At 42.6% G+C, this 15,669-nt stretch overlaps 1 protein-coding gene and 1 long non-coding RNA gene across 13 annotated transcripts in view; one reads left to right on the top strand and one right to left on the bottom strand.

The window, feature by feature from the left end:
• The window catches only part of FGD5 (FYVE, RhoGEF and PH domain containing 5), a 133,991-nt gene that overhangs the window by 17,566 nt on the left and 100,756 nt on the right, over window positions 1-15,669 (bottom strand). For all 12 annotated transcript variants that reach the window (XR_014522906.1, XR_014522907.1, XM_083491049.1 and 9 more), the window contains exons 9-12: window positions 14,720-14,770; window positions 13,183-13,241; window positions 5,914-5,985; window positions 4,675-4,743 (exon numbers count right to left, since the gene is read on the bottom strand). Coding sequence is in view for 10 of the 12 variants with exons in the window: in XM_083491049.1 (XP_083347175.1) it covers window positions 4,675-4,743; window positions 5,914-5,985; window positions 13,183-13,241; window positions 14,720-14,770 (251 nt within the window). In the remaining 2 variants the exon portion in view is untranslated. The remainder of the gene's footprint in view (window positions 1-4,674; window positions 4,744-5,913; window positions 5,986-13,182; window positions 13,242-14,719; window positions 14,771-15,669) is intronic.
• The window catches only part of LOC310702090, a 117,597-nt gene that overhangs the window by 37,683 nt on the left and 64,245 nt on the right, over window positions 1-15,669 (top strand). The gene's annotated exons all lie outside the window — the stretch shown is intronic.

Below are 15,669 nucleotides of genomic sequence, written 5' to 3'. Positions count from 1 at the left end.
ACTGTATGGTTGGTGATGATTAAGGAAGCCACCCTAGCGCACTGTTGCTATGGTAGCCATGATTAGTATCCCTCAGTTTTATTAAACATTAATGGTGGTTGTGTTTTGTTAATTGCCCATTAGAGTTATTTCCCATCTGTTTTGTCTTTACATTCAAGGAAATGTGTCTGCAGTCTCTTCTAAGGCCTCACTGGCCATGACTTGCCACTATGAAATTCAAATTAATGCTACTCAGCTTACCAGGAGGGGGATGGTAATGCTAAATATCCATGCAGGGTCTGAGTATCTGTATAAAAGAGCAGTATGAATGAGATTACGCTGGTGTAAGTACCTAACCAGCACTACGTACCAGCCATTCCCCCCTCCCCATTTTTTCCCCATTGCTATTTCATTGCTACCATTATAGCAATATTTTAGCCAGTTCTTGACTGACTGAAAATGCTTCTAGGCATCCTTAATCTGCAGAGATACCAAGGCAGCATACAAATATATAGCAGGGGAAACCCAGATAATACCATTAAGAATGGTAAGTGGCAATAGCCAACTAAGTGATGCTCAGACTTAAGTAATTTTGTAAGTGCCTATCAAAATGTTTTCCCTTTTCCCAGTTTATAAGACAAAGGAGAGGCAATGTTTTCCTAAATAATGCCTGGCACAGTGGTATTGTATCTGAAGTAAATCAGTGAGCATGTACACATGGAAAAGGTTAACTTCAGAATGGGCTATTGATAGCATTTCTGGGAAGAACTCTATACCTCATCTATGCTATTATATGTGGATGGGATCAATTAAAAAAGTTATTTCCATGAGATAAAACAAAACAAAACAAATTTACAGTGAGCTTTACTATCTGTCCAGTCAGATCTGCCAGGAAACCCAAGACTTGCATTTAGCCTTTTTGTATAGATGAAAAGATTGGAATCACTGCAAATACAGAAGATAGTCCGACAGGGAGTATATTGGTGTGTAGGTGTCTGCATGTGTGAAGAAGTGTGCATGCCCATGAAAGCTTATACCCAGAACAAACTTAGTTGGTCTCTAACGTGCTACTGGACAATTTTTTAATTTTTAAAAAATTATTGTAAAAAAGAAGTTATTTAGGATAAAGATGACAATATATTTGTACAGTATCTTCTCATGACTATAAAACAGCATTCATAAATTTAGGTTGGACATCAGACTTCTGGAGCAGTTTTCCTAGAGAAAGTGTGGGAAAGAACCTCAACAATTTTGAGATGTTCAAACGAGCTGCAGAAGAACTGTGGAAGAAGCGTGAATGATTATTTCCACGCTGTAATAAAAGCAGGGATTCATGCATTTCCTCTGATGCAAAGTCCAAAAAGAACAAGGAAACGGGAAACATAAATCACTTGGTCTTCCTCTGTCAGTGCTTGCTTCTTTCATCTGTGACCAGTTGCATCTAGTTCTTCAGATGAGGCCCTCTTCAGTTTCATCTGCAAAATGCAGCCTTAAAGGACAATGCCTTCTTGGTGGTGATCTCCCAGCAGTGGAATGCCCCCCCCCCTGCCCCCAGTCAGACTGGCACAGACATTGTATTCTTTTTGGTTTTCAGTGCCCGGTTAGGACATTTTTTATGTGCCCAGGATTTTTAATCCTGCCTACTTGTAGTGCTCTGTGATATGAATTATATGCATGAGCTTAGTTTGTGCCTCTCAACATTTGAATTTGGGCTCCATTCTAAGGTTATGCTCCGTTTTCGGTGCTGGATTTTGGGGGTGGAGGCAAATGTACCTCTTCCTCTAGTGTGCAAGGATCTCTGCATATCCACAAATCAGCATACAACCCACAAGTAGCCACCACACACACACAAAACCATTAAGGGCTTGTTCCCATTCAATCCGTCCAGGTACAGGCTTCTGAGAGATCAAGGTGCAGCCTGACTCATAATCTTGCACCCTGGAACTTGTGCCTCCTCCTCCAAATGTTCCAGCACCTTCAAATTTGATCCAAACCCCACAACTTGAGAACTACTTCATTAACTGGTAAGGGGAATAATGAATGGGGAAAACCTATGCTACGCTGGGAGCCTGGACGTACCGTATTTTTCGCTCTATAAGACGCACCCGACCATAAGACGCACCTAGTTCTAGAGGAGGAGAACAAGAAAAAAATGTTCTCTCCCTCTCTGCTCAGCGCCTCTCCAGCAAAGCGGGAGGAGAAATGGAAGGGGCTCCGTTTCTCCTGCCACTTCACTGAAGGGGCGCTGGGCAGCTTTCCCTCTCTGCACAGCGCCCCTTCAGGAAAGCAGCAAGAGAAGCGGAGCCCCTTCCATTTCTCCTCCCGCTTTGCTGAAGGGACACTGCACAGAGAGGGAAAGCCGTGCAGCCTGCATTCGCTCCATAAGATGCACACACATTTCCCCTTACTTTTTAGGAGGGGAAAAGTGCGTCTTACAGAGCGAAAAATATGGTAGTTTTGCAGCCACAAAGTTGTGCAGTATTGTTGAATTTGGTGCATCCTGGCAGGATGTTTGTTTGCTCTGTTTCACTGGATGCCTGCCTGTTTCCTGAGTCCATTGTCTGTTTACAGAGATGCTGGATCCTCTTTTCAAAGATCACCAGGGTACGCTGCTGAATTGACACTCTCTACCCCCTCCAAGCTTAAATGCCTTTGGAATATTCTGCAGGCATTGAACTGTCAGCCAATTTACATGTGGGGCATGGAATGAAACCTGCATATGGATCACCAAATTATTTCAAATATAATAAAAAATTGTCTGTTTGCTGTGCAAAATGTCATTTCTAAAGGACCATCTTTCTGCCACCTGAAGATCCAGAAATCCCATTTGGTCAGCAGCCCTTTATGTAAGGAAGTACGTCCCACTGAACTCAGTGTTACCTCCTTCGAAGCACACATTTACTCAGACTGTTTCAGTCCCACGCTAGAAAATATCACTGCACAATCTACATATGTTGGCTCCGTTTGCACAGCAGGCTTTCACTTGCACAAAGGAACTTCCCTGTCTTCTTCCGTGCCCCTGCATCCCCACACAAAGCCTCAAAATCTGGTAGAAACATCACAGTCTGATAGTATCTCCAGTCTACATGGTCTTTACTACTCATGCAATGAAGCTTCCCCATCCTCTCCTCTGCAGCTGCCTCCCAACCTCAAACTCCAGATTGTGATATTCCTACCAGAACCACTGATGGCTTTCAGTTCAATCAATAGTGTTGAGAAATACATCACAGGTTTCTCAGGCTTTTATTTTCCTGGATTGTCCTAGAAATCTTTCCCTTAAAAAAAAAAATCGCAAAAAACTACCAAAAATGGGACTGCATGGCCCAGATGTTTCACTTTTTAAAATTGGTTGATCCCTATTCTTCCTTTTCAATCTAAACCCCAGCAGTTTTGTCTTTCGTGATACTACACATGCATGACCATATCATTCATTTCTGGCAGGAGAGCATTAAAAAAAAGAGTCACTGGTATGTCTGTTAAATCCCACAAGAATGAGCTCATGCAGTATCTCCATATGCCAAGGGATTATTATTATTTCCCCCCCTGCAGTGAGCAGCCAGTTTTAGCCCATTCAACACAACGTTTAACAGAAGCCTAAACTCATGTCTCATGGAGAAATTGCCACCCCATAGCCCTTTAATGGTAAATTTACTCTCATTTCAATGCACACTTTGTTTCAGCAATAACACTGCCTCCGTCTCTGCAACTTTTTATGATGAGGACAACTGTGAAAAGCATAATTGAAGCCGCGGCTATGCTTACATCTCCCACTGCCTCTTCAGCATTGCAGCAAGAAGGGCGAAGGAACACTATTGCAAGGAAGTATTCTGGTCCCTGGAAGATCTGCCTGCTAAAACCACAGCAGTGGCTAGCTGAAGCTCCTTAGTAATCAAAGGCAGGCACACTTCTGCTCAGAGGCACCTCAGCCATGGATATTACTCTGCATGCTCCAGAGCTAAGCATACATGAAAATAGGATTTAGTGAAAATAAGGTGTCAGCCTGATCTTATAGAGTATTAGAAGCAAGATGGACATGATGTTGAATGTGTGTGATTGCATTCTACCTGTCTAGTTTTGTTTTGTTTTCCAAATAAGAGCCACAGCAGGACCAGGGACACCAGGGTCAGGACTGTAGCAGAGGTGGTACGGAACCTCTCCCCCAACAGTCCTGACAGAAATCCTCCTGCCCAGCAAATTTGTATTTGCTCCCAACAGAGGCACTTCCATCAGCATCAAAGGAAGCTAATATATACCTAAATACATTGAAATCAATGGGTTGAGGAGGCACACCTAACTAACGCTGCATAGGATATAGCTGTAAAAAATAAATAAACCCTGCTACAAATTAAAATATTGCCATTCCTTGTGCCAAATAAATCCTTAGACCAAAAGGGTGGCTCCTATTGGCCCATTGTTAGGGTATAGTGGTTATGAGACAATTAATATGCAGAGTCATATACTATGCCTGTTTATGCAGAAGTAAGTCTGCTAAGCACACTGGGAATTACTTCAAAGTGGGTGCATGGAATTGCAGTTTCGCTGTGCCGTCCTAACCACGTTTGCTCAGAAGCAAATCCCACTGCATTCATTGTAGCAGGCCTCCTAGCTGGGATGTTCAGATCACAAGCCTCAGTCACCCAGACCCACTTGTCTGCATGGTGTCAGCAGTGTGAAAAGAGATTAAAGGATTCTTACCAAGAACAAATGTCGAGGGTGCCTATTTTTCCCACACACCTTCATTAGCGTCCCTTCTTTAAGAAACACCTGAGGAGGAAAACAGAGCCTTCAGTCAGTACCTCCTGCCTTCAAAGATGGGACTGCAGGCGGCAGCTAGCGCTGAATGTGACAGCTAGGTTGCTGGGGGGGGGGGGCGCAAATCACAACCAGCATATAGCACCTGGTTGCAGGATTTGCACTGTCTGCCAATCCGCTAGTAGGCCAAGTTCAAGGTTTTGGTGTTGACATGCAAGGCCCTGTCCAGCTCAGGACCAGGTTACTTGCGAGACCACTTTATCCCTGATATAGGTCACTGCATTCTCCTGCAGAGTTTCTTCTTAAGGTCTCCAAAATATCACAACTCAGTTCCAGAGTAACTTGGGGGGTAGGGCTTTCAGTGTCAAAACCCCTGTTCTATGGAGCAGCATTCCCGTTGAGATACAACAGACGTCCACGATCTGTACTTTCCAGAAACAACCAAAGACATTTTTGTTTTGACAAGCTTTCTCAGCTGCATGAAAAGATCTCTGCCTTAGATGTTTGTCTTGTATTTTCTTTAAACCCATTTTGGGGTTTGTTTGTTTTTTGGACTGTTTAAAAAAATGAATTTTGCCTGTTTTGATGACATGCATATAAATTGCTTTGAGACTTTTATGTAAATGGTGATTCATAAACAATTTAGTAGGAGTAGGAGTAGTCATAAGAATAAGCCTGGGTGAATTCAAAGTGTTTTTTGCTTTCTGCCTAGACGTTGAAAATGTTGGGGGCAAGGGAAGCCTCTCCAACAATGGTACTCCATAACTGAGATGCTATGGCTGAAAGGACCTTCTCCCTCACAACTGAAGGAGGCCTTTGGAGAAGGGCATCAGCAGAAGAGCTTAAAAGCACTAGCAGCTTTTCTCATTGGGGTGATAACCAATTCTAGCACAGGAAGCAGTCCTTGAGGTGATGGGGCTGGGGTGTTGCAGGGTGGAGGTGAGGTTGTGCCTGCAAGGATGTGCTGCCAGACCCCTTGCTGGTGTGTCGGGGGGGGGGAGCATCCTTGCCACCACCCTACCCCATCCCAGGCCTGTTCTGCTAAGATGCAGGGATGCGAGTGTCCAGAGGGCAGTTCAGGACTTACCCTATAAGCTGCTAATGATAATAGCTATTGGGGCCTTGACAGAAAAAAGGATGGCAACCTTACAGTAAGTGGAACCGAACCCAGGTAGAACTCACCCTTCCTGGTCGAAGGAGGTTGCTCTGCCCTTTGACACTGTGCTCTATATGTACCAGCTTCTGCAAATTTTCCTGTGGCAGAGAAAGGACCAAAAACAAACAAGAAAGGTTTAGCTTTTGATTCTTAGAAGGTGATCAAAACATTCCCTTTTAAGTTCAAAATGCACCAAGACAGGGCATTTTGCTACCTGAGGCAGAACAGCAAATGGCACCCTTTTCCCTACAAGTCAAGGTAAATAATTTCCAAACCTCGCCAGGTTATTTGGGCAGTTGAAGCAGAAAATGCCACAAACATCTCTGTCTAGCAGTTATAAAGAAACAAAGACTTAAGTCACAGTTTGCTGCCCTTTCATGACCCCCTAATCATTTTTTCCCTGAAGCAGCTGCTTTGCTCTGCCTAATAATAGGGCCGGCTCCACACATAGATTTCACTAACTGGCTGGGCCGAAGGTTGCCTTCCCATTAGAAAGCATTATCATTGCTGAGGCATTAATCTTCTGAAGTGTGCTAGAAGCAGAATTAACATGAAGGCTCCAGACAGGCACTTCAAAAAAAATTCATTTATTTTCAAATATTTCTACCCTGCTCTCCAACTCCAAAAGAGGTTCCAGAGTGGCCAGCAACTGAGAACCAATAAATTTAAAGCAACTTTACAGAGCATTAACAATAGCAGGGATGTGAAAAGCAATAAACAGCTGCACAACTGTTAGTAGTCACACAACAGGTGTGGCACGGGTGGATTTGAGCAGAGAGTCACTAAACTCTGGAATACCTCAGTGTAGTCTTGTGAACCAGCCTTTATACAAGAAACACTGTATTGCCCAGAAGTTAATGTGATCTAGATCATCTTATGATGATTAATCAAGAGGAAGCAGCATTCCACAAAGGTTCACTGCAACATTAATTAAAAGTTTTTTCCTTTTGGGTGCAGTATGTAGTCTGCAAACTATCCCTTTGAACAGCTTGTCTTAAGTGCCTCCGCTTCCATTTCCAGGGTCACACCTACACTATACTTTTAAAGCACATGACTTCCCCCAAAGAATTCTGGGTAGTGTAGTTTACCCCTCTCAGAGCTATAATTTCCAGCACCCTCAACAAACAAAAGTTCTCAGGATTATCTGGGGAAAGCCATGTACTTTTAATGTATGGTGCAGCTACGAACTATGTGTACAAAGGAGAAGAGAGTTGGTAATTTATGTTTTTATACAGAAATTTGTGTATTAAAAAACAACAGCACAAAAATAATGAAAGGAAACTGCTAATTGTTTCTCCCACTTCAGAAACAGACATTTCTTGCTGTTCAAGGGGAAAGCAATATGCAATTTTGTCACTCAGCTATCCTCACTGGGAAACAGTAAAACCTGCTGAATCTGCAAACAGGAAGTGTTTAATTAAAGACTCAGGAGCCCTTAGAAACCACAACAGAAGTTTGCCTGCCCACAGTAGACAGGATGGAGCGGCATCAGCATTTTATTGGGGGTGGAGATGTACCACAAATCAGGGCTGAAAAAGAAAATGCAAACAATACAGAAAATAATGGAATGGAACATCTGCCTTTTCCATAAAAAGTGAACAGAGAATGGTAATTCCAGAGAAAAGGGTTGTTGTGGAAATAGCCTAAGGCCCCTATATAGGAGTGTTGCCATATTTTTATGGAAGAAGAACTATATCTTAGGAACTGAATCAACACCAGGTCAACATGTGAAACATTTCTTGGCATTGAGATGCAGTAATGAGAAATCAGCTATTCACTCACTGCCTGCCATCACAAAGGCACACAACAACATCAGTATAGTTAACTGTTTTGTCTCTGTGGACAAACATTCCTTCCCGGGATATTTAGTTCCGTAACAGGGTCAAGGGATCTTTATGAGAGAATTTTCTGTCTACAGCATCACCAGACTACCATCCCAAAGTCTACTTCGGAGACCAGGAGTATAAAATTACTTATATGCAGTCACAATATTTGCCACATATCTGTAATGTTGGGAAGTAGTCTAGTCCATTTCAGACCTCCTCTAGGTCATATAGGAGTATAGCATCTAGATCAAGGGAAGTAATAGTGCCACTGTATTCTGCTCTGGTCAGACCTCACCTGGAGTACTGTGTCCAGTTCTGGGCACCACAATTCAAGAAGGACACTGACAAACTGGAACGTGTCCAGAGGAGGGCAACCAAAATGGTCAAAGGCCTGGAAACGATGCCTTATGAGGAACGGCTAAGGGAGCTGGGCATGTTTAGCCTGGAGAAGAGGAGGTTAAGGGGTGATATGATAGCCATGTTCAAATATATAAAAGGATGTCACATAGAGGAGGGAGAAAGGTTGTTTTCTGCTGCTCCAGAGAAGCGGACATGGAGCAATGGATCCAAACTACAAGAAAGAAGATTCCACCTAAACATTAGGAAGAACTTCCTGACATTAAGAGCTGTTCGACAGTGGAATTTGCTGCCAAGGAGTGTGGTGGAGTCTCCTACTTTGGAGGTCTTTAAGCAGAGGCTTGACAACCATATGTCAGGAGTGCTCTGATGGTGTTTCCTGCTTGGCAGGGGGTTGGACTTGATGGCCCTTGTGGTCTCTTCCAACTCTATGATTCTATGATTCTATATACATCACACAATCCAAAGTTCATAGACTTTACGTGGTTTAGTGCATTACATTTGTTATTAACTGAATTCTAAATAGGATATTTTATACTGGGTTTGGGTTTTATTATTGCAACTTTTCCTGAGCTGCTTTGGGCTGGATTATAAATTCAGTTGCAAAAGAGAGAGACAGTAGATAAAAGGGAGTTTTAAATAAATAAATAAATAAATAAATATGTAAATTCTTAAAAAAAAAAAACACCTCAACAACAACCCACCTTTGAATGTCATAGAACTGTTGACAAGATTATTTGTGATGCTTCACCTTCAGTAGCAATAGATATGTAGCTGTGGTCTTTACAAGCAAGGTTAAGTATTAAGTAAGTAATGAAATCTGGTGTCCTTTGCAGAGATTAGAGAACTCATTAACGGAGTCTGACCCTATTAACGGCCTACCTGCATTGAAGAGCTTGGACACAATCAATGAGTCCTGGCAAGTTGTGTAATCTTCCACAGTATGGTATTTAAAATGAATCTAATGAGACCTTTGTTCCTATTACAGTGACAATGCTGGATGGCACTTCAGTACGAAAGGGATGAGTTTTTAATGAATTGCTCTCATTACATCCACAGCATCGGTGCGTTTGGTCTCCTAACATCTTGGTCTGCACGTCTCCATTGCAGTGATGTTTTCTTGTTCCCATGAAACATTTTAATTGGGCAGATGGTTTGTTGAGGCTGCAAGCCTATATATGCTTACTCCAGTGTTAACTGCTTTTGAAGACACTGGGTCTTATTTCCAACTTAACACACACAGGATTGAGCTATGAAGGAGACTTGGAAAGGAAAAGAACAGTGTTAGTTAAGTTTTGCCCGGTGCCAATAATTACGGCTGAATTAATTGACTAATTGGTATGATGAATTGATTAATCAAAAATTAAAGGAGTGGACTGAATTTTAATCAGTCCCCTGTCTGGGGAAATGGAAATCCACAGGTGATGCTATGTCTCGTGATACAATCAATGCTTTTAAAAGCATTTTCTTCACAATGCATCTTTTTTCGGGGTGGGTATTTAGCTGAGAAAATTTGCTAGCTTCATTAAACAACAGAAAAATATCAATTGAATCGGGGGTAATTATTATTTTAATAGGTTAATTAAACAGCCAGTTAGTAAAAAGCAAGATATATAATTTATTTTAAAAGTCTTTCATTCAACCAAAAGTAATGTTAGGAAGTGAAGCGTCATTCATTTTTATTGCATTTTTCATTGTTGCTTTGGTATATATTAAATTTTACTTTTGAAAAAGAGCCATACACCTTGATTAGTGACCATAAAGCTTCATAAAGCAGTTTCAGAGTTGGAGGGCAGAAGATAAATAGGTGGGTATGTTTAAGGGGAGACTGGTAGACTTAGTTCATCTCTCCACTTCCCCTTTAAGCAGTTTTCATAGAGTTTAATAACAATAATAATCAGTTGGTGGACCGGTGGGTTTCATGGAGGCAGCTGATGAAAGGAAAAGGGATGGCATAGCCACAGACTTCTAGATCATGAGCCTAGTCTTATTCTGAAAGGAATTAGATTTCTGGTCTAACATTTATTTTCAGGAAATGCTTAATATCGATTCAGCTCCTGTGGGCAAAGTTAATGCAAAAAGAGTGAGACCCTTGGCTTTTCAGGATTTGTATCTTCAGCTCTTTAGAAAGTTGCCAGCTTTTCTGTTGTCCTCCCTCTTGGGCCTTTCACAGCAGTCAGATGTGCAAAAATTAAACATTCCCCCCAGCACTTCTATCACTATGCCAGGGGAAATTTCACCTTCAAAATGTATGTGTGCCAACCTTCAGAGAAAGGCACAGGAGCCGCGCCAGAAAGATGGCGGTGGGGAGGAAGATGTAATCCTGCTTGCAGGTGGTAATGCACCCAGCCCCGCCAAATCCATTTTCTTCCTCTTTAATGAAGTGGAAATGGCAGTGTGCAAATGTCTACAGACTTTGCAGTGCAAAGACCCATCTGTTTTTTGTCCACAAGGAAAACTGTTGCTGAAACCTGGGCAGTAAAAGAGACCATGAAAATGTTGGCCGTGCTCAGTCTTGGCACATGTTTCAGAGACATGGATTTTAAATCCCACAATCGGAGATTCCCAGCTGTGTGGAAGTGGGGGACATTCTTGGCCATATTTTAAGCAGCTGCTTTGACTTTCCATCTTGACAAAGCACATGGCTTCCTTTTTTAAAATATTTTTTTTTAAAAAGTGGAAGCTTTGTTTCCTCTTCACAGGCACACAGCAATCCTAAATTTCTGTAAAGAGAAGGTGGGCTGCATCTGACCAGACGCAAGCTGTCGGGTGGATCTGGCTCACAGACACTTGGCAGGCTACCCTCCCCAGACGCTTCCGCCTTTCAAAAGCATAACAAGATTCCTTGCACAATCCCCCAGCAGCATATAAGAGCAGGTGAATTAGTATAACAGTCCCCACCATGTGGTTCCACGGAAGTGTCGGAAGTCCATGAATTTCCTATCTAAAAGCCATAGTTAAGAAGTGAATTTGTTTCTTTGGTGGTCATCTACTGTAGGGTTTAAAAAGCATGCAAGTGTCACAGCACCTAGTGTCACAGCACCTGTACACAGGCTCTTGTAAGAGTTGCCTCTATATCTTAAAGGTAAAGGTAAAGGGACCCCTGACCATTAGGTCCAGTTGTGACCGACTCTGGGATTGCGGCGCTCATCTCGCTTTATTGGCTTCTGGGTCATGTGGCCAGCATGACTAAGCCACTTCTGGAGAACCAGAGCAGCACATGGAAATGCTGTTTACCTTCCCACCGGAGCGGTACCTATTTATCTACTTGCACGTGCTTTCGAACTGCTAGGTTGGCAGGAGCAGGGACCGAGCAACGGGAGCTCACCCCGTCATGGGGATTCAAACCGCCGACCTTCTGATCAGCAAGTCCTAGGCTCTGTGGTTTAACTCACAGCACCACCCACCTCCCACCCTCTATATCTTAGGATGCAAGAAATGTCAGTATTTTTCATCCCTCCCATTGCAAGGACCACCTGATCATGTTGTTTTACTTTCATACTGTGAGAAAGGAGGAGGCAGAAGCTACTCTTCAAGACTTCCGTCTCTAGTACTGTTGCGCTTTTTCCCCTTTGAACGGTCTTGCGACAGGATGGCTGCATGAGAGCTGCTCCTCTCGTACATGTTTATTATGTTCTTTTATTGGTTTAATCAGTAGAAATAAATTAGGTATGCTGCAAAACCTCCACAGCTTTGCTTCCGTTTACTCTGCATTTGAGTGCTCACAAGAGCAGATGTGAGTCCACAGCACCAGGACTGAGTCCTTGGAATGCTGAGTTGGTGTTTCTGTGTTCCTGTGATTGGAAGGTCGGAGAAGCTGCTCCCATCACCCAGCCCATGCAGGCGCTGAAGACGTGGGCTGAACATGGGTGCATGGAAAAGAAAAGGTGTGCCGCCAAGTTGCAAGTGTAGATCAATTTTCTTGATACAGCAAACTTTAATAGGAACACAGGATGGTGCTGACACAGAGTGAGACCATTGGTCAGTGTAGCTCAGGACGGTCCCACACTGACTTGCAGAGACTTCCTAAGGTTTCACAGTTTCCAGCCCTACTGAAGATGCATGGGATTGAACCTGGAACTTTCTGTGTGACAAACAGATGCTCTACTCGGCCCAGTATACCTGAAGGAGCGTCTCCACCCCCATCGTTCTGCCCGGACACTGAGGTCCAGCGCTGAGGGCCTTCTGGCGGTTCCCTCATTGCGAGAAGCAAAGCTACAGGGAACCAGACAGAGGGCCTTCTCGGTAGTGGCACCCGCCCTGTGGAATGCCCTCCCATCAGATGTCAAAACGATAAACAACTACCTGACATTCAGAAGACATCTTAAGGCAGCCCTGTTCAGGGAAGTTTTTAATGTATGATATTTTAGTGTTTTTTTGGTTTCTATGGAAGCCGCCCAGAGCGGCTGGGGAACAAATAAATTATTATTATTATTATTATTATTATTATTATTATTATTATTATTATTACTACTACTACTGCAGGTATTGTTTCTTTTTGGTCCCAACATTGGCTTCCATTTCCTGCCTGCTGAGAAACACCCCTGGAGCTCTGTTTGCTAGAACAGGTGGGGGAAGGAAGTGGCACAAGGGAAAGAAAAACTGCTACATTATGGAATTAAAAGTTACGATGTAGGTTTCCAGGTTGAACTCTATTTGTGTGGGAGCCAAACTAGACGTGACGCAGCAGATCAATTGTTAGATCTCTGGAAATGTTTCAAAAGCAGCTGCCACAGAGACTTTGATGCTCTGATGTTGGAAGTGTTTAATCCGAATTTGCATAGCTATTTTGTCTATTTATAAGCAACCTGCCATACTACGCCAAACCATCTAGCTCAGGCATAGTCATATTTTAACACCGGAATGTTTCATTGTGGCTTTACAGCACATGTTTACCCAGAAGTAAGCTTGCAATACTAACCCCACTTACCAGGGAGTAAACCCCACTGAATTCAATAGGACTTGCTTCTGAGTGGGCATTGGGGAGCTATCCTGTGCAGTAAGTTTTACACTTTAACATTTATTTCTGACAGATAATTAAAAATAAATGTTGATTTGAGATATATCTGAACTGGTAGCACTTAGGAGGCATCAGGGCAAGGTGGAACTCACCCCTTGCTGCATGCTGTCATTGGCTCGGTCCGCAACTTCGGAGACGATGAGCAAAGCAGCTGGGGTGGAAGAAAGCAGAACACGTTAATTGAGGTTCAGAAAAGAAAAGATGTGCATATTTTTAGGAGGAAGAATATATATCCTTCATAGGTATGGAGTCTCACTAAGGCCAAAAAAAGTTGTACTGCCTAGGAATTAATGCTGTTCAAGAAATACATGTTCAAATTCCTGTTCAACCATTACTTGGTCTGGGAGCCTTAGCCAAGTTGCTACAGCTCAGCCTCACTTCTACAAAATGAAAGCAACATTCCTATTGAACAGGGGGCTATTGCACACTTGTCTCAGTTACAGTTATTGCAAATATACACTATATGTAAGGTAAAGGTAAAGGGCCCCTGGATGGTTAAGTCCAGTCAAAGGTGACTATGGGATCTTGCTTTTCAGACCGAGGGAGCCTGCATTTGTCCACAGACAGCTTTCCAGGTCATGTGGCCAGCATGACTAAATCGCTTCTGGTGCAACAGGACACCGTGACGGAAGCCAGAGTGCATGGAAACGCTGTTTATCTTCCTGCCACAGTGGTACCTATTTGTCTACTTGCACTGGTGTGCTTTTGAACTGCTAGGTTGGCAGAAACTGGTGTCAATACACTGGATAAATTTACTAGAATAAATGTGAGTCAGTGAACAAATGCAACGGTAGAGTTCAGACTTTGGTGGTGTTTTTAAATTATTTTTTTAAGCAGAATATTGTGTTTGCCTCTGTTCAAACAACACATTTTGGAACCCTCTCGCTTTTGGATCTGGCCATAATCTGGCATATGTAACTGGTTATACTTTGCACAAATCCAGAAGACAAAACATATACACTTTGGTTGCAAGGCATTAAGAATGCTTCAAATGAGAACGCTGCACAGTAAAATCCCTTTCATGGATTCAGTTTTCCATATAAATCAAACTGAGTAGTAACAGCCAGTTATTGACCATGAACATAAAACCAACTGCTTTGAAAAGTTGCTTTGAAAAGTCGCATTGAGTTGCCTGCAGCAAGAAAAAGTGACTAATAAATTTAACAAATAATAATAAATTATTATGAGGGCCATTTGCAATGCAAGCCTATACACGTCTACAGACAAATAAGCCCCATTGAGCACACTGGGACTTATTCACACTTAAGTGTATATAGGATGCCAGCCTGACAATTCAAAGTGTTGTCACTGCTCACGATCAAAGTTTCAGATAGTAAAATTATTTCATATTAAGTATTTGGTCATCACATACATTGTGCATTCTAAATATCTATTATGACCTATTTTGAGGCCACAAGGAACTTAAAAATCAGAGAACAGTACATGTTTTGATGAGTGAGTGGCCCCAAATGACATGAGCAAGAGAGGTAATTTATCTTAAAATCAAGCTGAGATCTGAGTGCAGTGATGTTGTTTGTTCACAGACTTCTTCCTGGACAAGTAGAGACACTAGCTATTTATTAGGCAAAATAAATATTTATTATTATCATTTTTTAAATTCTGAATTACCTTGTGTTTCTTCATACTCAGCGGAATCAGGACAAAGGTTATTCAAGTAATCTGTGGGGAATCAATCAGATATAAAGCAGGTAGTAAGTCTAAAATAAATTCCTTTTGATCCACTCTAAACACTAAACCCTTAATCTAGGTGGGTTTTCAGCCCAGATCTCAGACTGCTGGAACAGGTTCTGTCGTGCTGAAGGCAGGCAGCCTCAGGTTGCAATCCATTGGACATTAAAGCTTAGTGGGATCTACCTCCGAGTTAACATACACAGGATTGTAAACCAAACTGAACCTAAGGTTTAAGAACAGGTTTGCATCTTAGGAGTGTTCTGGGAACATAAGAAGAGCCTGTTGGGTCAGGCTAATGGTCCATCCAATCCAACAACCTGTTCTCACAGTAGCAACCAAGATGCCCGTGGGAAACCTCAAGCAGGATCCAAGCCTATGAGTGATCTCCCCTTCTGTTGTTTCCAGCAACTAGTCTTCAGAAGTTGTGGAGGCACAACATAGCCTTCATAGCTAGTAACCATTGGCATGAATTCCTCCAATCCTCCAATCTCCATGAATTCCTCCAATCCTCTTCGAAAGCCGTCCAACTCAGTGACTACTCTGGTCTCCTACCCCATATTTCAACCACTTGTAGACCTCAGTTTTCTGTTCCCAGGCAAAATGCTATCAAAGAGGGGGCCTGGCAGATTTCCCCAGGCAGAGAAGTTCTGCATCCTATGTCCCATAACAAAGATGGCCCCATTGCACTTCAGAAAGCAGCAGGAAAATACAAAAAGGGTTCTTCAGCTGATCTAAGTGGATGGAGAGGATCACATGGGATGAGACGCTCTTTTATGTAGTGGAGAAACAGAATGCATGAGGACATGCGTCATTTCCCTATACATAAGAACGTCGGAAGCTTTAAAAGTTTCAGTTCATTCAAGAAGATGCCAGTGCTAGGTTAAGAG

This window comes from Podarcis liolepis (assembly GCF_965112155.1).
Source record: "Podarcis liolepis genome assembly, chromosome: 2".
Lineage (NCBI taxonomy): Eukaryota > Metazoa > Chordata > Lepidosauria > Squamata > Lacertidae > Podarcis > Podarcis liolepis.
The sequence above is the reverse complement of the archived record's forward strand: the minus strand, read 5'-3'. Positions and strand labels throughout refer to the sequence as shown.